The sequence below is a fragment of the Malus domestica genome, chromosome 10, assembly GCF_042453785.1.
Source record: "Malus domestica chromosome 10, GDT2T_hap1".
Lineage (NCBI taxonomy): Eukaryota > Viridiplantae > Streptophyta > Magnoliopsida > Rosales > Rosaceae > Malus > Malus domestica.
The window spans coordinates 18,377,769-18,405,580 of NC_091670.1; the positions used below are offsets into that span (position 1 = coordinate 18,377,769).

Sequence of the window (27,812 nt, forward strand, 5' to 3'; positions counted from 1 at the left end):
ACAACACTTCGGTACTTAGAAGTTTCGTGATTACTCAATGGCTTGGATCTTGCAAGTTCCCAATCGAGGAGCTTCCCTCACTCGAGAACTTAAGGGAGCACTGTTTGTACCATACTTGACCAATCCCGAAACTACTTAGCACCGGTCAATGTTATACTGTCAATGACCCAGAAGAGTTTCCTTCCAACCAGGAGGCCAATCACAGCGTGACACGTGTCGACATCAGAAGCCAATCATAGCGCGACACGTGTCGACATCAGAAGCCAATCACAACACGACACGTGTCAATGTCAGAATGAAACTAGAAACTCTCTTCTATAAATTGAGATCATTCTCTCACAATATTTCCAAATGTCATTTGTACTAAATCATTCACTAGTACTCACTAAAGGAGAGCTTGAACCTATGTACTTGTGTAAACCCTTCACAATTAATGAGAACTCCTCTACTCCGTGGACGTAGCCAATCTGGGTGAACCACGTACATCTTGTGTTTGCTTCCCTGTCCCTATCCATTTACATACTTATCCACACTAGTGACCGGAACAATCTAGCGAAGGTCACAAATTTAACACTTTCTGTTGTACCAAAGTCCCCACTGACTTTGTGCATCAACATAGGTATTATATTGTTTAGAGGAATAGTTGGTCTCATTCTTTTTTATTCTATCATCTCCATAATTTTTTCAGATCCAATTAAGAAGACATGTCATTAAAAAAGTCTTTATAACACATGTTTAACGGAAGCTCAAACCAAACTTCACTTGCGTCGTAAATACGATTGAGCTGCTCACAAGCTTGACGAACTGAGCAAAGTTGAAGTCCAATTTATTTCAAAAAGTAAATCTAACTTTGGTATAGATTAGCCACACCTAGGTATTAAATAGTAACTAATAGTATTTAAGGTTAGCAAAACTAAACCTAAACCCGAAACCGTGCTACGACAAAACTACTAAACTTCAAAGGGTTAACCACAATTTACGTCATTTTCAACCAAAAGAGCTAAACATAGTCCGTCTATATTTATAGCCCCAAAAAATATTTTCAAATAAACAGTGTAGACCATACTCATATATCATCTTCAACCGAATAGGCTAAATATAGCATCTCAATAATTTATTAGTTTTAAGTTTACACTTTTAAATTTATTGGTTAATTTAATTAAACTACATTTGGGTGTTTTCACATCTAGTCATTGAATTTGAATTAATTATTGCAACTGAGGAGTTGAGATCCAAAAAAAGTGCTAAGGCCATACCAATGGAGAGTGTTAAAGGTCTAAAAGCCAAAAAATGACCTAATTTGCTCAAAACTCATCTCTAACCGATGGTTGGGTTATAGTTCTATGGAGTCCACCAAACTATTATTTGGTCAAAAGTGCATCGGGCTGGCCAAATGTATCCCCCAATGAACACTACAAGGCCATATTTATATACCATCTCCAACGAAGAAGGCTATTTTTTAGCCCCCTTAATAATTTATTATTTTTAAGTTTGTTCTTTAACTTTATTGGTTAATTGAATTAAATTACCATATTTATAAATGAGTAACTCTCCAAATTTCTTATCTTTATGTAAACTTAATATTTTTTTGGAATGCTATGTTTGTTTTGCTTCAAAAAAAAAATTAAAAAATTTTTTTTTTAGAAAGGAGTTTTAAGAATATGAAGAATAGAAATAAAATGAGGTAAGATAGTATAGAATGGTGAAAAAGATGTGAGAAATGGTGTAGAAATGGCTTTAGATACTTATAGGGAAAAATTAGAATTAAATTTTTTTTTTTAAATTTCGTCTGAAAAAAAAAAAAAAAAGTCAAATCCCATGTGAGTTGCTGACAGTCGCCCTAGCATTACAGGGCAGTCTGGCTAGCATCAATTGCCATGCTTGATGGCAATGGGCTAGAATTTGGCCTAATGGGTCCCCTTTTTCCTTTGGCTTGGACCTCCAGAGGAAAAGAGCTTATAGCCCTACGACCTGATCCATTGGAGGTGCCTTATGGCTTGATCAATTGGAGATGGCCTTAGCCCTTTTTTGGAGCTCAGTTTCTTAGTTGTAATAATTGATTCAAATTTAGCGACTAGATTTGAAAACATTTAACGGTAGTTTAACTAAATTAACCAATAAATTTAAACTTAAAACTAATAAATTATTGAAGGGTCTATGTTTACCACCTCCGATTGGAGATGATATATGAGTATGACATGACACTGTTCATTTAAAAATAATTTTTGGAGGGCTATAATTCTGGACGGGGCTATGTTTAGCTTTTTTGGTTGGAGACGGCCAAAAGGGGGCTACATTTAGCTAGCCTGATGCCCCTTGGCTAAATAATGGCTTGGGCTCCATATAATTATAAGTCATCAGTTGGAGATGAGTTTTTAAGCAAATCGGGTCATTTTTTTATTTTTGGACTTTTAGCCCTTTTCATTAGAAATTGCCTAAGGCCATATCCAATGGATCAAGCCATAGGGCTATAGGCTCTTTTATAGCCCAAAATGAAGAAAAAATCATCTCCAATGGAGGTCTAGGCAAAAGGAGAAAGGGGAACTCTAGCCCATGGCCATCAGGTCGGGCATTTGAAGCCAGCCAGCCAGCCCGAAAACTAGGCCTAGCTGTCAACAACACACATGCTAGCTGACATCAGCTATATGTTAGATTTGAATTTTTTTTAAGACAAAATTAAAAACAAAATCTAATTTTTTTCCTATAAATATCTAAGCCATTTCGCACGTCATTTTCACCCTTCCATACTATCTTACCTTATTTTATTTCAATTCTTCACATTCTTTAAACTCATATCTGAAAAATTAGTAAGATTACATAAAGATAAGAAATAGGAAGAGTTACTCATTTATAAATATGGTAGTTAAACTCAATTAACCAATAAGGTAAATAACAAACTTAAAAACAATAAATTATTGAGGGGGCTAAAAAATAGCCCCCATCGGTTGGAGATGATATATAAATATGGCCTAGTAGTGTTCAATAAAAAATAATTTTTATAATCTGGATGGGAGATAGCTCTTTTTGACACAAAACCCATCTCTAATGAAGGTCTGGACAAAAAAATCTTGGGACCCACTGGGCTAAAATCCAGCCATATGGCCAGCGGGTTGGCTGTCTTTAGCTAGCCAGCCAGCCCATTCAGGTGGGCCCAACTAGGCTTGGCAAACCGGTCGTGTCTATCGTGTTCGTGTAACACCTGTTATCTTAACGGGTCGTGTCGTGTCACACCTGTTATCTTAACAGGTCAGGTCACTTTACCCAACGGATAAAGTGACCCGACCCGTTATGAGTTTATTCATAATTTTATTAAGTATAACATAAGATTTTGTGGTATCCACTGGTGTAAATATTTTAAATTGAAGATCGAATTCATTCATTGTATTCATATAGGGTCAAGGAGTGTAATTGTAAAGAATCATCAAAATCGGAGTTAAAATAACCGTTAAATCGTGATTTTTCTTTTTATAACCGTCGAAAAGTTTTGTCCCGTTAATTGATCTCTGAATGTTTGTTTTTTGCAATTTTTGGTGTATGAGATCTCGAAGTATATACAAACATGTTTGACGGTTGGATCGTTGAAACTAGTTTCGTAGAATGTGTATCCCATCAAAACAATAGATTCACTAACACTTAAGAGTTTATTTATACTTTCATTAAGTATAACAAAAGATTTTATGGTATCCACTGGTGTAAATATTTTAAATTGAAGATCGAATTCATTCATTGTATTCATATAGGGTCAAGGAGTGTAACTATAAAAAATCATCAAAATCGGAGTTAAAATAACCGTTAAATCGTGATTTTTCGTTTTATAACCGTCGAAAAGTTTTGTTCGGTTACATAATCTCTTAATGTTTGTTTTTTACAATTTTTGGCGTATGTGATCTCGAAGTATATACAAATATGTTTGACTGTTGGATCGTTGAAACTAGTTTTGTAAAATGCGTATCCCATCAAAACAATAGATTCACTAACATTTAAGAGTTTATTCATAATTTCATCAAGTATAACATAAGATTTTATGGTATCCACTAGTGCAAATATTTTAAATTGAAGATCGAATTGATTCATTGTATTCATATAGGGTCAAGGAGTGTAGCTGTAAAGAATCATCAAAATCGGAGTTAAAATAACCGTTAAATCGTGATTTTTCTTTTTAGAACCGTCGAAAAGTTTTGTCCCGTTACTTGATCTCTGAATGTTTGTTTTTTGCAATTTTTGGTGTATGCGATCTCGAAGTATATACAAACATGTTTGACGGTTGGATCGTTGAAATTAGTTTCGTAGATGCATATCCCATCAAAACAATAGATTCACTAACACTTAAGAGTTTATTTATACTTTCATTAAATATAACATAAGATTTTGTGGTATCTACTAGTGTAAATATTTTAAATTGAAGATCAAATTCATTCATTGTATTCATATATGGTCAAGGAGTGTAGCTGTAAAAAATCATTAAAATCGGAGTTAAAATAACTGTTAAATTGTGATTTTTCGTTTTATAACCGTCGAAAAGTTTTGTTCGGTTACTTAATCTCTGAATGTTTGTTTGTTGCAATTTTTGGCGTATGCAATCTCGAAGTATATACAAACAAGTTTGACGGTTGGATCGTTGAAACTAATTTTGTAGAATGCGTATCCCATCAAAACAATAGATTCACTAATATTTAAGAGTTTATTTATACTTTTATTAAGTATAACATAAGATTTTGTGGTATCCGCTAATGTAAATATTTTAAATTGAAGATCAAATTCATTCATTGTATTCATATAGGGTCAATGAGTGTAGCTGTAAAAAATCATAAAAATTGGAGTTAAAATAACCGTTAAATTGTGATTTTTCGTTTTATAACCGTCGAAAAGTTTTGTTCGGTTACTTGATCTCTGAATATTTTTTTTTTGTGATTTTTAATGATGCGATCTCGAAACATATACAAACAAGTTTGGCGGTTGGATCGTTGAAATTAGTTTCGTATAATTCATATCTCATCAAGGTCAATGGTATGTATGTGTGTGTGTGTATATATATATATTAAGTAGATTTAAATCTATTTATTTTGTAAGTATAATTATTATAGTTTTTAAGGGTATAAAATTTAATTTAAAATTATATATATATAATTAATATAGTTAATTTAATATATATATATATATATATATATATAATTATAGTATTTTTTAGGGTTATAAAATTATTAAATTAATATTCTGCTTATCGTGTATCGTGTTACCCACGTGTATACCCGAATCAACCCGTTATCTTAACAGGTGCTTATCGGGTTACCCGATAACAACCCGATTCGTTATCGTGTCGATTCGAACACCTGTTAATTTTGTGTCGTGTCGTGTCGGGTTATCGGATTGTGTCAGGAATTGCCAGGTCTAGGCCCAACTTGATTTTTTTTCTTTTATGACAAAATAAAAAGTTCTATTTTTTCCTTATAAATACTTAAGACATTTCTACCCCATTTCTCACATCCTTCTCACCTTTCCATACTATCTTACGTTATTTTATTTCAATTCTTCACATTCTATTCACTTAAAACACTCTTTTCATACACTCTTACCTCTTCCAATAATCTTTCCTTTAATTTTTTTTTCAATAATTTTCAAATGACCACATCTTCAAGTAGCACTCAAAATATATTCGAAAACCTTAATTTAATATGGTAGTTTAATTAAATTAATGAATAAAATTAAAAAAATAAATTAAAAATAATAAATTATTGAAGGGGTTATAGAATAATCCCATTCCGTTGAAGATGGTATATAAATATGATCTAATATTGTTCATTAAAAAGTAATTTCTTGTATGATTATAATTTGGACGGAGCATAGTCTTCGGTTGGAGATGCCTAGATATCAAAGAAAGGCTAGTTGGTGGTGCGGCGAGGCGACAAGGTGAAGGCGTCGGAGGCACACAAAAGAAAAGAAATCCACATACTGTACAGAGCGGGAAACAACGATTTTCGAAATGGAAAAATACCGCCATTCCATTCCTTTGTCTTCTCACAAGCTTGATAAACCTGCAGCCACATTATCCTCCAATCGCTGCTTTCATTTCCTGAGAGCATAAAAAGGAAAGAAAAACCAGACCCTCTCTGTATTTCTCAATCATGGACGACACCGTCAGCACCAACCGCTCCTCTAATAAGCGACCCTGCTCCACCTCTCCGTCCCTGCAGATTCCCGCTCCCAAGAGGCGAGTTGTCCTGGGCGAACTCACCAACTCGTCGATTCAGAACTCGGATCGGAAGAAACCCATGAGGAAGAGTAACATGATGAAGAAAGAAATGGAGGTTCAAGAGACGGAGATTGTTGCCAGCTCTGTCGATCAAACCAAGTCTGAATGCTCGTCTTCTATATATCAGCATCTTCACTCCTTGGAGGTATATCATTTGGAACTTTTGGGTTTCTGATTTAATTTATGCTTGATGGCATTGCTCTTCCAGTAAAGATTTGAAATTTGATGTTTGGGTTTGTGGGTTTTGATTTGCACAATGTTCTGAGAGTTGCGTTTTTGTTGTTGTTGTTGTTATTTGGATCTGGAATTATGAAATCTGATCCCCATTATTAAGATTGGGTTTTTAGTTGAAGATATGATAGGTTTACAATTTTTTTGGGATGTGGTGGTTCAAGCTTTTGTTTTTGCTTGTAAATTCGATTTTTGATCTGTGATTTTCCTTTTTGTGAGTTCTTTACCTTGTTTGGTTATTTTGATTTGTTGTTGACATTTCATTTGGGAAATCAGCTTTTGGATTTGATTTCAGATTCACAAAACCAAGTGGCAGTTTTGCTTGGTTTACGGTTATGATTAAAATAGTTTGGCTTTTCATATCATCCATTTAATTTGTTCAGAAGCTGTTTGTACCCGTTTTTGCACCATCGACCAGTGTATTTTAGGCAGTTGTATGGAGGAAAAATCAATAGGATTAATGTGCTATCAACAGAAGCTTAGCTCAAGTAAGACATAAAGTTAAGTTGGTGTAAATTTTTACTTTTTCAGTATAACAATGAAACCAACATAATCCCACTTTTTATTTTCTCTCTACCTTCATTTTTGCATCAGCAAACACACTTGTATCTGTAGATAGATAGAATAATGGTATCTAAGTTAATGGTTGACACTGGTAGTGTGTGGTTCAGATGGAGGCGAACAAGAGGCCGTCACCCAGTTACATGGGTAGGGTGCAAAATGATATTTCACCAAACATGCGTGAAATTCTGGTGGATTGGTTGGTGGAGGTTGCAGAGGAATACCAGCTTGCTACAGACACCCTTTATCTCACTGTATCATATCTTGACAGATACCTTTCTTCATATGCTGTCAGCAGGAGCAAGCTACAGCTTCTTGGTGTTTCTTGCATGTTTGTTGCCTCGTACGAACTTGCATACCTTATACTAGCTTTGTTCTAACTTTAAAAGCTGTCTGGAAATTCTTGAAATGGTAACTTGAGTATGGTTTTGTAATGCAGAAAATATGAAGAGATTTGCCCTCCACGTGTTGAAGACTTCTGCTATGTAACAGATAATACTTACATGGTGGAAGAGGTGAGCAATTTGAGTGCCTTTGTGTTAGTTGATTTCTATTCGTGAGTTTTTAAAACTTAATGTTGAATTTGAAATTAAAATTTAGATGTTGGAAATGGAGAGGGATGTGGTCAAATTTTTGAACTCTGACACGGGTCCTCCTACAACAAAGAATTTCCTCAGGCAAGAAAATGGTTTGACGTCTTTTTGGTCATCTTAGTTGTTATATGTTGTTTTTGCTTCTCTTTTCCTTGCACTGATGTCATTGTGTCATACAACTGTTAACTAATGCATTGGATTTCCAGGCTCTTTACAAGAGCTGCCCTGGAGAACAACAAAGTACGGCGACCACTTCAGACTGTTCTGATGCTGATTTATATACTCTCCCTTGTTTGTCACTGATTCTGTTATTTACTTCCTTTTACAGTCTGCTGGTATGTTCGAATTCTTGAGTTGCTATCTTTTGGAGCTAAGTTTGTTAGACTACAACTGTGTCCAGTTCCTACCATCAGTTGTTGCTGCATCAGCTATTTTCCTTTCAAGGTTCACGATCCAACCTAATGTGCATCCTTGGGTAAGAAATAACGGAGTGGATAGAGTGTAGTAATCAACTGAGGTTTGGCATTCCAAAGCCAGTAAAGATAGGTTATTCTATACAGTTTAAGAAGGTAGTGCCTGTGCATGGGCGCGCATGTGGCCCTAACCTGGCGGTGCATGAGGGTGCGTGAGGTAGCGTGTGCTTGACATGTACAGGTCCGTGATGTCGAGTAGAATGTTTTCATATATTTAAACCCTTTATTTGAGCAAATTATGGGGGATTTTCCTAGCCTTGTAGTGTATGTCCTAATTAATTAATTGGTAAAGTTATTTCACATATAGGTGAGACTTACCCGAAGGAGGTACGAGGACAAACAAGGCTAGGAGGCTACAATCCATTAACGTATCAGTGAGTGGATATTTGTTTTTATATATAATATATAAACTTTTATAGTTTCCACAAGTGTTTTGATTAATTTTATGCATATCATGCCATGTTTAATTTATTATATTGTTGAGATTTACAAATTTTCATGGTATGTTCATACATATTATACTTGCTCATCACGCATGCTTGCACCAGTGTAGTACTCGTCTAGGCCAGGGCCAGGCTTCATGTGTATGTTTACATCGCACCGCACGCTCACCGTGGATCCATTGTAGGTGCCAGTCCTGTCGTACAGGTTGCAATAGGCAACTCCAACTTGTATGTGATACGCCTAGCACCAATCTTCACGTGATTGTAGTACTAGAGCATATATTATGATTACACCCAATCTTGTTCATTTCAGAATCCCTCTGCATGAACTCGTGTGTTAGCATAGATTGATGAGCACCTAATTTTACTTATGCTGCGATTAAGATATTATGATTGGCATATTTCTGGATTTATTGTTGATTTACAGTTGATTTCATACTTATATGTAGTATGATTTTTTGGAAACTATACATGTTTTACGGCAAGGGGTTAGTATGTTCAGAAAATAAATGTGTTTTATAAACCTTTGTTTTTGCCCACTCACCCTTCTGTTTTTCACCCCTCCAGGACTTAGATAGCTGAACTCGTTGTGGGATACGAGGAATTTCCGACATATTCTGATATTTCCATAGATAAATTTAGGGGCTTTTTCCCGGTTGTGTATTAAGTACTTTAATTAGTTTTGACTGCACTACTTTTGTTGTACTATCATCGATGCTCTGAACATTTGTGTTTTATGGGTTCTTCCCACTACTGCGCACTTGCTACTTTAAATTAAATAAATGCTAGCTTTGGTTTTAAATTTATCCGTATTTTTCTTATGCATCATTTTCCTTTTTGGTTACGTCACCTTCGGTTGTCAACCAACATGCCTCAACTCCGGTCAGGGTGTGTTAACTACAACAACATAAATTTATAGGAAAAATTGAGAATTTTTTAATATTTTTTTAAAAAAAAATTTGGCCAAAAAAAATATATTTCTAATCCAACGGTAACTAACGTCAGCTAGCCGTTGTTAATGTTATTTAATGTTGTTTCATGTTGTTTGATGTTACTTAATGTTATTTAATTTTGAAAAAAAAAATTGTAAAAAAAAAATTCAAATATAATGGCTAGTTCACATCACGCTAACGTCAGCTAGCTGTTGCATTCAAATTTGTGGCCTGACTAGGGCCTAGTTTGGTTGGGCCAACAGGTTGGCTCTTTGGCCCTTTTTGTCCCGTGGGCCTACGAGCCATTTGGCCCAGCCTTCGGTTGGAGAAGGTTTTTGAACTATTTTCAGCCATCTGGACCCTTGGGTTGGAGATGGCCTAGGGGTTAGTCACTAATCATGTTATTTAGTTTAATCTATCTTTACTATTAGAAAGCCACAAGTCTATTTTGGGGTCACAAGCCTTCACAAAAAAAATTGAATATAAGTCCCTCAAACAAATAAAATCCAAAACTGGTAAAAAAAAAAAAAAAAAAAAACCAGAGGTAATTTTGTAAAAGAATCATAAATTTGAAATCCCTTTTATTGGAAATAAAAAAAAAAGAAAAAAAAGAGACGTGCTAAACCCCTCAAATGGAATACGACGGAGCTGCCAAAGTTAAGCAGTTTTCTCCAACTATCCCACGATCTAATTTTGGTGGGAGGTTATACAGTAACGCACTGTTCTGAAAAATCAGAAAAAATAATCGGATAAAAGAAATTGGGTATTTCTGTAAAACTGGAATTGCACGTTCAGGATTTCCTCCACGTCCTTGCTTTTGCAAACAGAGCGGAATGTTTATATAGAGGAAATAAACTGCCAACTAAAAAATGGGTACAAAACTTCAACGTTGTGGCCGCATAAACTCGACTAGAAGCTTTCACGAGGAGCAAATGAATTTCCAACACAGAAACGGAAGAGTTGTATTGGTTTTTTTTTTTTTTTTTTTTTTTAATTTTACTTTCTGAATCCAAAAGTTAAAAAACCTTTGAATTTTTTTTTGTTCTCCCATGGCCCCCTATAGCGGGTGGTTATGCTTTTTTATCTTGTAGATTTATGACGAAGGATTGGGAATTTGATTGAAAGTGCACATTCATTTATTTGATCGACGTTTTAAGGTTTTACGGAGTCAAAATCGCAATGCGATTTCACAAGTAAAACTGCATGTTTGTATTGTAGCTTAAAGTATTGTCGTTTCTTTGCTCTTAACAAATTACGACTGGCATATGATTGTATTCTTTATTAGCATGTGATTTGCAATTATGCTACGATATAGGCTATCACCGGCGAAGCAAACATTGACAAGAAATCTAATCTTTGTCGGAAATTTGGCAAAAATCATACATAAAACAATGTAATGTCAGATTGAAATAGCGACACCAATGCTAGCGTCACAAAAGGGCTTCAATGTTGGTTTGTCCACTTAATCCGCCACTAAGAAGCGTCGGTTAAAAGCGACACCGATGTTGACGTCGGTTTAAAGCGACGTGTACTTCAACATTACGTCGGTTTAAAGCGATGTGCACTTGCAATTTAACTATAAAATATCCAACCTACTGTTGGTTTTAACCGACATCGTGATAAAATTAAACAAATAAAATATCCCTTAACCGTCAGATAACAATTAAATAAATAAAATATACAAATTAGTAACAGTCTTAACCAACACCACTTTTGTTAATAATAATAATAATTTGTGAAAATTTGTCTCTGCATTCGTTTTCAATTAATTGTAACTAAAAAAAATTATAAAACCAAAATAATAAATTTCAAGTATAGGCCAAAATAAACATTAATAAAAATAATTAACAAGAAAAATAGTGCCAAAATATACAAATATTTTACATCTAACATCCCACATAATATGTCACATCCCGGCCCGGGGCGACCCACTTCTCGGGCCCGCTCCACCACCGTAGCACGATATTGTCCGCTTTGGGCTTACCATTCCCTCACGGTTTTAAAACATACTTTCATTTAAATTCAATTTCTGGGAAAAATCAATAGTATATATATATATATGAAATATATGAATTAGTAATTGTTGCATATATATGTTAAATGGTGCTGTGGACGCACAGGTGAGTATCAGGTGAGTTTATATTGTTCATATGATTTATTGATGATGTGAATTGTGTTGAGAGCTCATAACCTGCACTCTTGGTGTTAGTGCTTATATTATTCACCCCGCACCACACGCTCACCTTGGATCCAAGTAGGTGCATGTCGTACAGATCACTAGAGGTGATTCCGACATGTCGTACAGACCATGAGAGGTTGTTCCGACTTGTAGGTGACTTTAGATTATTATACAACTGTTGATGAGAGAAGCACTAGAGCGTATTCTTACACCTTTCTTATCGTACAGACTACTTCAGGTAGTTTCGATTTATCTACAGAGTAGCGCCGTACATGTCACTGTGGTGACTCCGGTTGGATTAGATATTGAGCTTTAGAATTAACCGTACAGGACCAACTGCAGGGTCTCCGGTTGATTCATTATTTCACCTGTTATATTGTTGCATCCTTATTATGTTTTGATGCATAGCATGGCATACTTTCTGGTTTTGATAAAGACTTGTGAATTGACATATTATATACTATTTTTCTGGGAAAGTATACAGGTTTTACAGCGAGGGGTTAGAAATATTATTAAATGAAATATTTTCGAAAAGCTTTGTTTTACTGACCCACTCAATCTTGTTTTACGCCCCTCCAGGTTCTAGTTAGCAGTGTTGGTGGCTCACGAGGATTCCCATGGTGTTCTGACAGAATTCACAAAAGTAGGACTCACCCTCGGGTGTTACATCTTAGTAATTGTATCTTTAAAGCTTCCGAACTATGTAAATGGTTACATCACTCTCACGTGACGGCCAGCATGCCCTACTTCGGGACGGGGTGTGTCATAATATACAAAAACTCATCCGTCATAACAAACACTAAATCCGACATTACAAACATAACATACAAAAACAAAAAGATAGAACGATCGAAGTGTCATATTTAGCCGACAAGAAAGCAAACCATATAAACTACTCAACTGAATCTGAGCCTGAATGTGACCCAGATCCTTCTCCTTCTTGAGATCCTCCATCTGATCCAAAAACCCTCGTCAAGTCCACATCAAATCCAGCACCCGTAAGCATTCCAGAAAATACCCCAGCAGGAACTTCAGGACAAAATCCACCAGGAGTAGCCATCTCGGGTTAATATACTGGCACTTGATAAGGCGGTTGCGGCATGTATGCCATGGGAGGTTGCTGCATATATGGCATGGGCGGTTGATGCATGTATGCCATGGGCTGCGTAAGCATCAGATACATAGGATATGAAGGGGGTTGCTGATTATGGCCTGCATACGGATATGCAAGGGGAGGCTGACTTTGGCCCGACTGTTGAGAATGAGGAGGCTGACTCTAGCCTGACTGTTAGGTTCCCAGGCTATGCAGTGGTTGCGGCCTGATTCTGCCGGTTCTTTGATTGTTCAATCTTTACAGCTAGGTCCGCTAACCTTTTAGTATTATCTTTGTCCCTCATTCTCAACTCATTGTTTTGAGTCATCAGCACTGCCATTGTACTCTTAGATGACCTCCTGGAGGAATTTGATGTAGAAGATGAAGAAGATGCATAGGACACCATATTAGGAGTCACCCCATGACCATATCCTCTGACTTTATTATGACTCTCATGACCCATTGTATCAACATAAACTCGGGTCCTAAGTTCTTCATTATCCTCTGTGACTCAATCAAAGTTTGCAGATTGTTCTCCATTGTTGCCTTGCACTACAATTTTTAAAAATAAAAATTCAAACAATCGTAAAACTGAAAAATAAGCTACAGATAATAAAAATTAATAACAATGAAATACTAACATGAAAAATTCAATTACCCCTGTACGCTTCGATGTTTCATCAATCCAAGTTTTATCTTTTTGTGTATGACATTCACGAAAAAAGGTAACAGGATCTACCTTTTTCCCATGCTTCTTCCGCTTTATCAAAAATAAAATTTCATTCAAGCAATTTTAAGCAAACCTCATATTAAAAATAAAATTTCTAACAACTATAGATTATTTAAAATTAATAACATTTCTTCAAAATGTACAATCCATACATATTCTTGCCGCACTCTTGCAAAAGATTTTGTACCAGTAGTATGGTTCATTGTTTTCAATAGCTAATTAATCTTATTTTTTTTCAGCAACTTCTTGAAAAAAAAAGAATTTATTAGACAAATTAAAAGTTATAACGAAATAAATCATATAACGATTACCTTTATTTTTTTCTCTGTTCCAGTATGCCACCAACTCAACCCACTGTGCATGATTCACATCAGAAGGAGGGTGGTTGCGCACCTCTGTTGCTCTTTTAGTATAATACTTTTTTTAAACTTATTTCTATACTCTTTGTGCGCATGCTCCGCAACCTTAAGCGTCATATGGCGGATCATAGGCATTTTTACTATATCTGCATCTTCAAAAAAAATATTTCCCTACATCCATAAAAAATTAAAAAAATCAAGCTAATCAATTATTATTACAATCATGGACTTATTCTTCTATTTTCAAGTAAAAATAAAAATATCTATACCTTTATTCTATTCCAAAAAACTTCCTTATCTTCTTCCTTAATCTCACGCCAATCCCTCATCAACAGGAGATTTTTGTGGTCTCTAACCTCTGCTACTACATATTTTGAAAAAAACACTAGAATTATCACTACTGCATTTTCCGGACGAATCAAACAAACAAAGTTGTTTCGTCCATTTGGGAATTGAGGGTCTGCGCCTCTGTTGAGATGTGACAGCCCGTCCCTGATTTTAAGAGTTTTAAAGTTTTAATAAAGGATTTTACAAAAATGCCCTTTGAGGCACGGGTATTATTCGAGGTTAATCGTTGTGTCGTGCCATCTAAGATTTGTTTTCTTGACATATCCTCGTAGTACTCATCCCTACGGACGTGTGGGCGCTGACGATTCGTTATTTGGAGTTATAACGAAAAAGATTTTGAAATTTGAAGTTTGGGCATTTTATAAATTTTATTATTAAAATTTGGATGGCCCAGATTTAATGAAGAATTAAATGGATGGCTCAGATGTAAAGGAAAACAAAAATAAATAAATAAAAAGTGAAGGAGGGTTTTGTGTGTGTGTGTGCGTGTGAGGAAGAAAGAAGAAGAATGAGGATTGGGCAAAAATTGCCCAACCAGAAGGAAGAAGAAGATAGCTCCGGGAGAGAAAGGAGAGAAGCTGGGCGAATGGGGAGAAGAGAGAGAAGCTTCTGGCCAATCAAAGAAGGGGAAAGGAGGAAAGGAGAGAGGGCGAGAAGCGGAGGAAGAAGAACAGAAATGGGTTTTCAACCCATGACCCGCGCGACCCGGTGGGTTTTCCACCCATTTCTGTCAAAATTTCTTCACTTTTCCGGTGAGTTACTTCAAACCATCACTTGGAAAACCCTCTATGGTCTTCCCTCTTCCTATTACACCCAAAAAATCAAGGAATTTGGCCTTGAAATTGGTTGAAACCGTACGGTGTGCGGTGGCTTAGTGTACAAATTCTTCAAATCTTGAAACGTTTTCTTCCAATTACTAACACCATTAGCATTCCCTTAGGACCTGGAACAAAGCCCAAGCAGTAGTTGGAGCATCGGAGTGGTTTTGGAGGTCGAATTGAAAACACCCATTTCTAGGGTTCTCCACGGATTTTGGTGAAATTGAAGTGTTTCCAAGCCAAATTGGCCTTGGCCTCAGGTATAAAGTTTACTCTACTCATTGAGATCTTCAATTCTGTATTTTTTTGAGAATTTTTTGAAATAGTTGGATTTTTCGGCGAGCCGGGGCGGCGGCCCGTGCGGCGCCGTGTGGCCAATGGCCCGCCAATGTCATTCTTAGCATGTGTTTAAGGTTCTAGTTTCAGTTTTGATAATTGATGGACGTAAATTGAGTAATTGAACCTAAGTTCGTTTCGATTCGTGGTTAGGTGAAAATGTGAATTGACAATCCGACCGTTGGATCGCCACCAAACTTTGATACGTTGTAATACGTAATATTTGAGGATTATAGGAACTTATGGATTGGGAATCCAATTTACGGATCTTTCAGAATTGGAGTTGTAAGTTCATAAAATAGAATGTTAACGGTCACTTGGTTTTGGAAATTGACGGAGATCCGACCGTTGGATGGTAATGAAATTTTAGGATGATGTCCTAGAGGTATATTGTGGACCTCTGGAATTTATGGATTTCAAATCTGAGTTGCAGATCTTCTGGATTGAACTACGTAGTGACGTGTTTTATATAAGTTATATATTCTATCGATATGATTTCTGAAGTTGGGTTTGATTATTGTTCTAGGCGCCGATTGTCATGACTCCTTGATGTGTGGTGCTAGGGAGTTGTTGGGCGAACACCAGGTGAGTGGGCAGTATTTCTATTTATACCTATATACTATTGATATTTTTCCCAGAAATTGAGTTTAAATGAAAGTACATTTTAAAATGCCATGCATGCATATTATGGGATGAATTGATGATTGATGCATGTATATATATGTGAATTGGTGTTGTGGATGCACAGGTGGGTTTTATGTTATCCACGTGATCATTGATGATGTGAATTGTGTTAAGAGCTCATAACCTGCACCCCTGGTGTTAGTGCTTATATTATTCACCCGCACCGCACGCTCACCTTGGATCCAAGTAGGTGCATGTCATACAGACCGATAGAGGGTTCCGACATGCTAGTCGTACAGGCCACTAGAGGTGGTTCCGACTAGTAGGTGACCTTAGATTATGTGCACAGATGATTGATGAGAGAAGCACTAGAGCGTATTCTTACACCATTCTTATCGTACAGACTACTTTAGGTAGTTCCGATTTATGTGCAGAGTAGTGCCGTACAGGTCACAGTGGTGACTCCTGTTGGATTGGATATTGAGCTATAGAATTAACCGTACAGGACCAACTGCAGGGTCTCCGGTTGATTCCTTATTTCATCTGTTATAATGTTGCATCCTTATTATGTTTTGATGCATAGCATGACATATTTTCTTGGAAAGTGTTAAAGATTTGTGATTTGAGTTTAAGATTAATTATGGTTAGATATATATATACTATTTTCTGGGAAAGTATACAGGTTTTACAGTGAGGGGTTAGAAATGTTTTAAATGAAATGTTTTCGAAAAACTTTGTTTTACTGACCCACTCAATTTTGTTTTGTGCCCCTCCAGGTTCTAGATAGCAGAGTTTTGGTGGCCACAAGGAATCCAACGGTGTTCTGACAGAATTCACAAAAGTAGGACTCACCCTCGGGTGTTTCATCTTAGTAATTGTATTTTTTAAAGCTTCCGAATTGTGTAAATGGTTACGTCACTCTCACGTGACGGCCAGCATGCCCTCCTTCGGGACGGGGTGTGTCAGTTGGTATCAGAGCCTAGGTTGCAATTCTGGACATCTTGAGAATTTCCTAGTGTCTTCTGTCAGAACTATACCGCCTTGTAGCGAGCCACGTAGTTCGGATGAGCCTAATTTCCCTGATATAGTAGTTTGGGGGGAAACTATTGCCATTGTGATTCAGTCTATTATCTAAAGGGACATTTTGAGACTGGTTATAAGTTAAATTTGAATCACTTTAGGGAGATGAAGAACCTAAGGGAGCAGATCGATGGCTTAATCATTTGGGAAAAGACGTTTCGGATTATGCAAAGTCAAGGGAATCTTCCTCCCGACAGGTGGGTCGAGATGACTACCTAGTTTCTGAGTGTTGAATCTGCATTCTGATGGAGATAGGAATGTTATCCGATGTCATCGGAAGAACAGCTGTTTGGAAGTCGTTTAAAGAATTGTTTAAGGAAAAGTTCATTCCTCCGACATATTATTATAGAGAGTTTATAGACTTGCCTTGTTTCCATTCGAATGTTGTTGCTAATCCGGTCAAGGTGTTATGTCGTTTTTGGCTGGATAATAAGAAGAAGTGGCGTTCTTTGGCGACCACTATTCATTGTACTTTTTACCAGGAGTTTACGAGATGTTGCTGAGCATTGAGGACTCTAAGAACATGATCAGCGAGAGTAAAGAGGAATAAGAAAAGAATGAGAATCAGAAGAAAGACGATAAAGTTAAAGATCCGTCATATCAAAGACCTCGGAAGACTCAGAGCTTCAAAAGAAGTGAAACTAGAGCTAATTTTCCCAGCTGAGGTTTTAATGCCACTGGTCAGAGGCGAAGTGATAGATTTACTAGTGATCCCAGATTTCAGAGACAATGTGACTCTGGTAGAGGAAATGTATCTTTGTACCGTAGGTACAATATTAGCCACTTTGGAGAGTGTGGGAAGTTGTGAATGTGTTCATGTGGTTAGATGAGACATAGAGGTATAAATTGTCCCTAGGATCAGTTGTTACCCAGCAATCTTCCTTGACTTATTACTTGGAAAATTAATGAGTAAGTCGTACAGGTCACTATAGGTGACTCCGACTTATGTGCTAATATGGATGGTCGAGCTGTAGATTCAGCCGTACAGGTCATTCTAGCTGACTCCGGCTGATATAATTCTTATTATTGACGATGTTGCCAAAGGAAGTAGTGAATGAGCACGATCGAGGCGTATATATGTATTTTCCCTGTGAGGAGTAAAATGATAATATTGCACCCTTAAGAATTGTTGCTTACTTATCGAGACGACAGTGAGTTATCGTTATTGCGGGCTGCAGACCGTAATATCCATAACTTATTTGTTGGATTCGTTAAGCAAGTAAACAGGTAGGTCATTCTATGTTGGTTATGATTATTCAGGGTGTCTAGTGATGGTGGAAGAAGTAGTTATGCCAGCGAATTGTATCCTGTTAGACATCGTGGATTTCAATGTGACTTTAAGCACAGATTGGTTACACTATAATCGTGCCAATATGGATTGCTACGGGAAATCAGTTACTTTCCATTGTCTTGGATTATCAGAGGTTACTTTTTTGATTGAGCAAAGTGAAGTGAGGCATGCCGTTATTTCTGTTTTGAGAGCAAAGAGATTGTTATCAAAAGGTTGCCAAGGATACCTAGCTCATGTGGTGCTGCAGGATCGTATTCCTAGTATTGTGGATGACGTACAAGTGGTAGACATTTTCCTAATGTGTTTCCGGAATGATTTAGATGGATTGCCACCAGACAGAGATATGGTGTTCACTATGGAATTGTCTCCAAGTACAGACTTTATGCTATAGATTGGTTCCTACAGAGTTAAAGGAATTGAAAATTCAGTCACAGGAATTGGTTGATAAAGGTTTCAGTCAACCTAGTACGTTACTTTGGAAAACCCCAGCTTTGTTTATAAGGAAAAAAGACAAGACCTTAAGAATATGTATGGATATTAGGTAATTGAATCGGGTAACGAGTAAGAACCGTTATCCATTGTCGCGCATTAATGATTGTTTGATCAGCTTTGAGGTGCTTATGTGTTTTCAATGAAAGAGTTGAGGTCTAGTATACTCTTAAGTGAAAGTAAGGCATACTAGTCATTTTGAGTTGGTGTTAAAATGTTTGAGGGAACATCGGTTGTATGCAAAGTTGACAAATGTCAATTTTGGACGAATCAAGTGGCATTTTTGGGACATGTGATATCTACACAAGGTATTCAAGGAGATCCTCAATGAGTGATAACTGGGGAGAATTAGGAACAACCTCGAACCGTCACTGAGGTACTGAGTTTTCTTGGTCTAGCTGGCTACTATAGACGTTTGTAAAGGATTTTTCAGTCATTGATTTGCCATTGACAGGATCGACTAGGAAAGAGGTTAGGTTTGAGTGGATGAAAATTGTGAACAAAGTTTTAGCAACTGAAGCATTATCTCACTCATACACCTGTTTTAGCACTCCCAGATGATAAAGGTAATTATGAGGTCTACAGTGATGCATCATTGAATCGGATAGGATGTGTGTTGATGCAACATGATAGAGTGATTGCTACACTTCACGACAATTGAAGCCTCATGAGATGAATTACCTTACTCATGATTTAGAATTAGCAACTATCATCTTTGCTTTGAAGATTTGGGGACATTGTCTTTATGGGAAGAAAAGTGAAAGATTTTTACGAATCAAAAGAGTATCCAATATCTGTTTATTCAGAGGTATCTTAATCTTAGGCAACAAAGGTGGATTGAGTTGCTTAGTGATTATGATTGCACGACCAGGGTGATCGTGCAAATGTTGTGGCCAATGCTTTTAGTAGGAAGACCCTAGCGAGAATTAATGCTTGGTACGATTGCCATGTTCATCTTCTTGTGGATTTGAGATCTACTGGAGTAAAGTTGGGAATGGAAGATCGAAAAGAAAACGTACTTGCTAATTTTCAAGTTAGGCCTATTTGGTAGGTCGTACTCGAGACTCAAGCGTTTGACGAAGAAATTCAAGAATTTATTTAAAGCAAGGAATAACGGGAAAAAGAAGACCTCAGAGTTAGAGAATCAGATGGCAAGATTATGCAAGAGAACAAGGTGTTTATACCTAATGTTATGGAATTAAAGGAAGCAATTTTGGAATTTGCGTATTGTTCAACTTATACAATGCATCCTGGAGGTACTAAGACGTATTATACCATTCGATCATTTTACTATTGGTCAGGTATGAAAAGAGAAATGTTTGTATATAAATAGATGTAACATCTGTCAGCAGGTTAAAACGGAAAGAAATAAGTCTTTTGGATTGATGTAGTTACTTCCCGTTCCACAACGGAAATGAGAAAATATTAATATAGATTATGTGTGCAAGTTTCCTCGTTCACGAGATGGTTATGATGAAATTGAGGTGATAATTGATTGGCTTACTAAATCAGCGTAGTATTCTTCAATGAAAAAGCAGTAACCTTTCCAGAAGTGCAACAATTATTTATTTGTCTTATGGAAAAGAGATTTGGGCTTACGCATCTGTTGAACTTCTTGGGTATGTTGGTCATTTCAGTTTGTTCCCTAGAGCAACGCCATAAGGCCGTGGAAAGCTATCTTGTGTTTTGAAATTGTTAGAATTGTGGACGGATGGTATTCAAGGCCCTGAGTTAGTGGAGGAGACTACTCGGAATATTCAAGTAATTAAGTCTAGCCTGAACGTGAGCCAGGATCGGCTGAAGAGCTTAGCAGACAAACATGCCACTGACCGGACGTGTAATGCAGGAGATTGGATGTTTTTGAAATTATCACCTTGGAAAGGTGCGGTTCGGGTCGAAATGGAGGACAAGTTAAATCCTAAGTACATCAGGCCGTCTTTGACTATTGAAGGAATCGGTGAAATACTTTCAAGTTTGAGTACCTTCGGGATTGGATAAGGTGTATAGTGTAGTTCATGTTTTGATGCTCCGTTACAAAGTAGCAGATTCGTCGTGTATGATTTTAGTTCAGCCCTTAGAGATTAATCCGGATTTGACTTATAATGAGGAACCCATGATTATTTTGGAATAGAAATAGGAAGTCCTGAGAAATAAAACAGTGTACTTGGTAAAAGTTTTATGGAGGAATCATTCAGCAGAAGAAACTACTTGGGAGACAAAAGATCGAATGAGAGAGGTGTTTCAGGTTGTTTTATGGATATCGATGGATTGTAAAGATTGTGTAAATTTCGAGGACGAATTTTTTAAGGTGGGTAGATTGTGACAGCCCGTCCCTGATTTTAAGAGTTTTAAAGTTTTAATAAAGGATTTTACAAAAATGCCCTTTGAGGCACGCATTATTCGAGGTTAATTGTTGTGTCGTGCCATCTAAGATTTGTTTTCTTGACATATCCTCGTAGTTCTCGTCGCTTTAGATGTGTGGGCGCTGACGGTTTGTTATTTGGAGTTATAACTAAAAAGATTTTAAAGTTTGAAGTTTGGGCATTTTATAAATTTTATTATTAAAATTTGGATGGCTCAGATTTAATGAAGAATTAAATGGATGAATCAGATGTAAAGGAAAACAAAAATAAATAAATAAAAAGTGAAGAAGGGTTTTGTGTGTGTGTGTGCGTGTGAGGAAGAAAGAAGAAGAATGAGGATTGGGCAAAAACTGCCCAACCAGAAGGAAGAAGAAGATAGCTCCGGGAGAGAAAGGAGAGAAGCTGGGCGAATGGGGAGAAGAGAGAGAAGCTTCTGGCCAATCAGAGAAGGGGAAAGGAGGAAAGGAGAGAGGGCGAGAAGCGGATGAAGAAGAACAGAAATGGGTTTTCAACCCATGACCCGCACGACCCGGTGGGTTTTCCACCTATTTCCGTCGAAATTTCTTCACTTTTCCGGTGAGTTACTTCAAACCATCACTTAGAAAACCCTCTATGATCTTCCCTTTTCCTATTACACCCCAAAAATCAAGGAATTTGGCCTTGAAATTGGTTGAAACCGTACGGTGTGTGCGGTGGCTTAGTGTACAAATTCTTCAAATCTTGAAACGTTTTCTTTCAATTACTAACACCATTAGCATTCCCTTAGGACCTGGAACAAAGCCCAAGCAGTAGTTGGAGCATCGGAGTGGTTTTGGAGGTCGAATTGAAAACACCCATTTCTAGGGTTCTTCACGGATTTTGGTGAAATTGTAGTGTTTCCAGGCCAAATTGGCCTTGGCCTCAGGTATAAAGTTTACTCTACTCATTGAGATCTTCAATTTTGTATTTTTTTGAAATTTTTTTGAAATAGTTAGATTTTCCGGCGAGCCGGGGCGGCCCGTGCGGCGGCGCGTGGCCAATGGCCCGCCAATGTCATTCTTAGCATGTGTTTAAGGTTCTAGGTTCAGTTTTGATAATTGATGGACGTAAATTGAGTAATTGAACCTAAGTTCGTTTCGATTCGTGGTTAGGTGAAAATGTGAATTGACGATCCGACCGTTGGATCGCCACCAAACTTTGATACGTTGTAATACGTAATATTTGAGGATTATAGGAACTTACGGATCGGGAATCCGATTTACGGATCTTTCGGAATTGGAGTTGTAAGTTCATAAAATAGAATGTTAACCATCACTTGGTTTTGGAAATTGACAGAGATCCGACCGTTGGATGGTAATGAAATTTTAGGATGATGTCCTAGAGGTATATTGTGGACCTCTGGAAGTTGTGGATTTCAAATCTGAGTTGCAGATCTTCCGAATCGAACTACGTAGTGACGTGTTTTATATAAGTTATATATTCTATCGATATGATTTCTGAGGTTGGATTTGATTATTGTTCTAGGCGCCGATCATCATGACACCTTGATGTGTGGTGCTAGGGAGTTGTTGGGCGAACTCCAGGTGAGTGGGCAGTATTTCTGTTTATATCTATATATTATTGATATTTTTCCTAGAAATTGAGTATAAATGAAAGTACATTTTAAAATGCCATGCATGCATATTATGAGATGAATTGATGATTGATGCATATATATATGTGAATTGGTGCTGTGGATGCACAAGTGAGTATCAGGTGAGTTTTATGTTATCCATGTGAATCATTGATGATGTGAATTGTGTTGAGAGCTCATAACCTGCACCCCTGGTGTTAGTGCTTATATTATTCACCTGCACCGCACGCTCACCTTGGATCCAAGTAGGTGCATGTCGTACAGACCGATAGAGGGTTCCGACATGCTAGTCGTACAGACCACTAGAGGTGGTTCCGACTAGTAGGTGACCTTAGATTATGTGCACAGATGATTGATGAGAGAAGCACTAAAGCGTATTCTTACACCATTCTTATCGTACAGACTACTTTAGGTAGTTCCGATTTATGTGCAGAGTAGTGCCGTACAGGTCATAGTGGTGACTCCGGTTGGATTGGATATTGAGCTATAGAATTAACCGTACAGGACCAACTGCAGGGTCTCCGGTTGATTCCTTATTTCATCTGTTATAATGTTGCATCCTTATTATGTTTTGATGCATAGCATGACATATTTTTCTTGGAAAGTGTTAAAGATTTGTGATTTGAGTTTAAGATTAATTATGGTTATATATATATACTATTTTCTGGGAAAGTATACAGGTTTTACAGCGAGGGGTTAGAAATGTTTTCGAAAAACTTTGTTTTACTGACTCACTCAATTTTGTTTTGCGCCCCTCTAGGTTCTAGATAGCAGAGTTTTGGTGGCCACGAGGAATCCAGCGGTGTTCTGACAGAATTCACAAAAGTAGGACTCACCCTCGAGTGTTTCATCTTAGTAATTGTATTTTTTAAAGCTTCCGAACTGTGTAAATGGTTACGTCACTCTCACGTGACGGCCAGCATGCCCTCCTTCCGGACGGGGTGTGTCATGAGATGTTCCTTATTAATACAAAAAAAAAAAACAATTAAAAACTAGGAAACAAATGTAAATTTTCAATTTAAGCATAATACTAGTTTAAACACAAAACAAAAACTGAAATTAATAATAATTCAAAAAAGAACCAGCTTCGAACTCTTCCTCTTCCAAATGAAGTTCCTCAGAACGTTGATCTTCACTAGAATTATCCATAGCAAAAGTTAGTGGAAGGAGAAGGAGTATGGCTGAAATGGGGGAAATAGTAAGTCTGAAATGGGAGAAGGAAAGAGAGTAAGGAACTTTTTTGTGTGGCGTCGAAATAAGGAATGTTTTCATCGGTTGAAACCGACGTGTTCCTGACAGACTTGACAGTAGTAGTAGGTGGCCTCGAAATAGGACAAGTTTGCGTCGGTTCAAACCAACGTGAGCCTGACATGTAAATGCGATTGGATGTGGCATCGAAATAAGAAAACTTTGCTTCAAAATAATTTGAGGTTGCGTTGGTCAAAACCAACACCAACTCTGACACTGACTGAAAAAGCTCTTCCAATCCATTTCCCCGTGGGAAAATAAAACTGGGAAAATTCCCGCCCAAAATATTTCAATTAAACCGACACAGATGACATATGCCGTCGGCTAAAAGCGACAGGAAGCAAGCATAAAAAAATAAAAAAAATAGTTTAACCCAAAGTTAAAAAAATAAGCAGTAATGTTATCTCATATAATATTTTAATAAATAAAATTTAACTTCTATATAATACTTAATAAAAAAACAGAAATATAATTTTATGATAAGATATCATCACACCCGAATTGAAACATGGTCTAATTAGTACATAAAATAATTAATATATTTATTCCTTGTCATCATCTGTTAGCTCGTCGTTGGCATTGGCATGATTAACAAACTCGGTAGGCAACGGTAATGATTCAAGAAAAGGAGTCTCTTCCACACCAATCCTTGTATGGAAATTTTCATTATCAATAATTCGATCATCCAAGTTAGGTATGGCATAATCATCAATTGCATCACTATTCTCTAATACGTCAAACAAATCCCTCGGTTGGGTTCGAACAACTACGTGCCAATCTTTTTCAATTGTGTCCTCCACGTAAAATGCTTGTGATGCTAATATGAAATCCTCTTTAATCCCAATTGATTGAAATTCACCATAGTAAATCCATATTGATCGGTCTTCATTCCTCATGGACTTTCACTATTAACCCATTCGCACTTAAAGAACATCACAACTCGACCCCTATCTCCTACCTCAGTAGCACCACAATATTTAACCTCGAACATATCTACAACTCTGACATAACAATTCACTTGCCCAATTGCTCCAGGAACATTTGCAGGTACAAAGATACCAGAATTTTGATTCTTATGCTTATCATCCATAGATTTTATACGAAATCTAATCCCATGAACAATGTGACTTTTATATCTACTCACAACCCTACTAGGATAATTAGCTAGCCAATGTAAGTCTTGAGATATCAACGTGTCATTAGCATGACATCTTGAATTCATCTGTAATAAGTATGAAGATAAAAATTGACAGAATAACTATAAGCATGTTATAATTAAAATGTAAAACAATAAATAAATAATGTGATTGTTATATCAACTAACATGTTGCTTGAACCATTATGGAAATTCTTTCTTGCTTAGCTCCTTAATTTGTCACATAGTTAACCTTTCTCGACGATGTTTAGTTTTCAAGAATTCCTCATGTTGCCTAAACAATTATGTCCAAATTTAGATAATTAATTTTTCAAAGTTAAGAAAACCAATAAAACATTAAGATGTATAATTAAACGTTTTTACCTTCTAAATGGGCTAACTTCATCACAATTATTTAGAATGTATTTATGGCACTGATCAAGAACATTTAGATCAAGGTCCACATTTTCTCCTGAACCCATATAACATCCCTTCGAGTCAAAAATTGATAATCCAGCAAATACTCCACGTCCAATACCATCTTCATTTCGGCCTCTACGGGTACAATGAGACTCAAAATCTCTAAGATACATGGAACAGAAGGATAAGCACACATCCACCAAATATGTTTTAGCAATAGAACCTTCAGCACGACCCTTATTATGAACATAGCGCTTCAGTATTTGGAAATACCTACAATTATAAAACAAAATACAAATTATTATAATTATTAATTAAAGTTATGACTACAATTGTAAAAAATTTATAAAAATTTATTCATTACCATTCAATTGGATACATCCATCTATATTGAACAGGCCCTGCAAGAGCTGCTTCATCTGCCAAGTGAACTGGGAGGTGCACCATTATATTAAAAAATGTAGGAGGGAATATTTTTTCAAGTTGACATAATGTCAAGGCAATTCTGGAATTCAGTTGCTTGAATCCTTCCTCAGACTCCTTCTTACTACACCACTGTCTGAAAATTGCACTCAACTTTAATAATACCATAGTAATAGCTTTAGGCAAAACCGGATTGCAAGCAGGAGTAACTGCTGCATTAAAACATGGCAATCGTGCCTTTTCAACCCATGTATTTTTCGTTCATTCACGTGCACACATCGCGAAAAATTTGATGAATATCCATATGGGACCCGAATAGTAGACAACACTTTGCAAAATGCAATTTTTTCTTCTCATTTCAATGTGAACAATGTTGGAGGTCGAAATGTTCTATTTCCTTCTCTACGAAGGTATTCAAGAATTCAAGATCTGCACGTGCATCCTGTGACAACCCGTCCCTAAAATTTCGTTTATTTATTTATTTTAATCAAGGGAATTGACGAAAATGCATAGAGGCAATGCTTTTGATTTTTGTTGACCATCGTCTAAAGCAATGTATGACTTATTCTTTTGGCATATTTAAGTAGTACTCGTTGGTACTAACACATAGACGAAAGCCATTTGCGAGTCCAGATTATAACGGTATAGTTACAAACGTTTGAAGTTGGTTATTTAAAGTTAATTAATTGGTTAAGGAGGACCAATTAGATAAAAGGTAGAAAAAAAAACAGCAGCCTAATCAGAAATCAGAAAAGATAAAAAAATAAAAAAAATAAAAATAAAAAAAGGGGAGAAAACTCCTAGCTTTCCCGTGCACGCCACCACCGCCATCTTGAAGCTCTCATTCCCCTCTACAAAATCCACCCAAGAACCATCTTGAATAACCTTTGTATGTTGCGGTTTAAAGCCACGAAAGTTGACGGTTCTCACGGTGCTCCGGCCACCACTTGGACTTTGTAGCCCACCATCCCAAGAGCAAAACCCAACCAACCTTGACCCCGTTGGACCACCGTAGACGACGAATCGACACCGAGAAGCTTTAGGCACCAACCAACTTCGTAGGCAAAATCGACCATCTTCCGTCCACTTTTGGACTTCGTGGCAGGTATGAAAGTTGTTCCTCTCATTGAGATCTTCATTTCTGTGAAATTTGAGAATTTTTGTAGATGGTTAAATTTTTCGGCGAATCGGGGCTACTGACCGCCGTGTGCGGCAGTGCGTGAGCCGAGTCACCCTTGACCTTTCTAAGTTAAGTTTGACACCCCAATTTTGTTGGTAAAGTTCGATTGATGAAATCTCATCATTTGAACATAATTTTGATAAAGATCGCTACTTGAGCATTATGTGAATTGAAGATCCGACAGTTGGATCGTCATCAAATTTTAATACATTATAGTATGTAATAATTGAGGACCATAGAAACTTACATATCGGGAATCCGATGTACGGATCTTCCTGAATTGGATTTGTAAGTTCAGAAAATAAAATGTTGACCGCCACTTGGTTTTGGCAATTGGCGGAGATCCGACCGGTGGATCATAATGAAACCTTAAGATGTTGTTCTAGAAACATAATGTGGATCCTTGGAAGTAACGGATCAGAAATTCGTGATGCAGATCTTCCGAATTGAATTACGTAGGGATGTGTTTTATGTAAATTATGTATTCTATCGGTAAGAACTCTGAGATCTGATTTGATAATTGTTCTAGGCGACAACGGTTCGTGATGTCTCGATATTCGGGCTAGGGAGTCGTAGCGCGGACCTAAGGTGAGTGGGTCTT

At 36.9% G+C, this 27,812-nt stretch overlaps 1 protein-coding gene and 2 long non-coding RNA genes across 4 annotated transcripts; all 3 read left to right on the forward strand.

The window, feature by feature from the left end:
• Positions 1-5,853: 5,853 nt before the first annotated feature.
• On the forward strand, positions 5,854-9,355 carry LOC103411556 (cyclin-A3-4-like). Of its 2 annotated transcripts, XR_525569.4 has the most exons (9): positions 5,854-6,395; positions 7,153-7,385; positions 7,482-7,557; positions 7,643-7,719; positions 7,842-7,875; positions 7,964-8,110; positions 8,196-8,289; positions 8,416-8,482; positions 9,119-9,355. XR_525569.4 is itself a non-coding variant. In XM_008350185.4 (8 exons), exons 1-7 carry the CDS (start codon positions 6,123-6,125, stop codon positions 8,262-8,264), a joined length of 909 nt encoding a protein of 302 aa, XP_008348407.1. In that variant the 5' UTR covers positions 5,854-6,122; the 3' UTR covers positions 8,265-8,289; positions 8,416-9,355. The 2 variants fall into 2 exon arrangements, 1 of the variants encoding a protein (XP_008348407.1); XM_008350185.4 differs by having other exon boundaries at positions 8,416-9,355.
• Positions 9,356-14,637: 5,282 nt separating this feature from the next.
• On the forward strand, positions 14,638-21,305 carry LOC139188848 (uncharacterized). Its single transcript, XR_011572195.1, has 4 exons — positions 14,638-14,944; positions 15,133-15,270; positions 15,873-15,931; positions 16,747-21,305. It is a non-coding gene; the product is annotated as an uncharacterized lncRNA (long non-coding RNA).
• Positions 21,306-21,490: 185 nt separating this feature from the next.
• On the forward strand, positions 21,491-23,772 carry LOC139188930 (uncharacterized). Its single transcript, XR_011572349.1, has 4 exons — positions 21,491-21,769; positions 21,960-22,097; positions 22,697-22,755; positions 23,566-23,772. It is a non-coding gene; the product is annotated as an uncharacterized lncRNA (long non-coding RNA).
• The last annotated feature ends 4,040 nt before the right edge of the window (positions 23,773-27,812 follow it).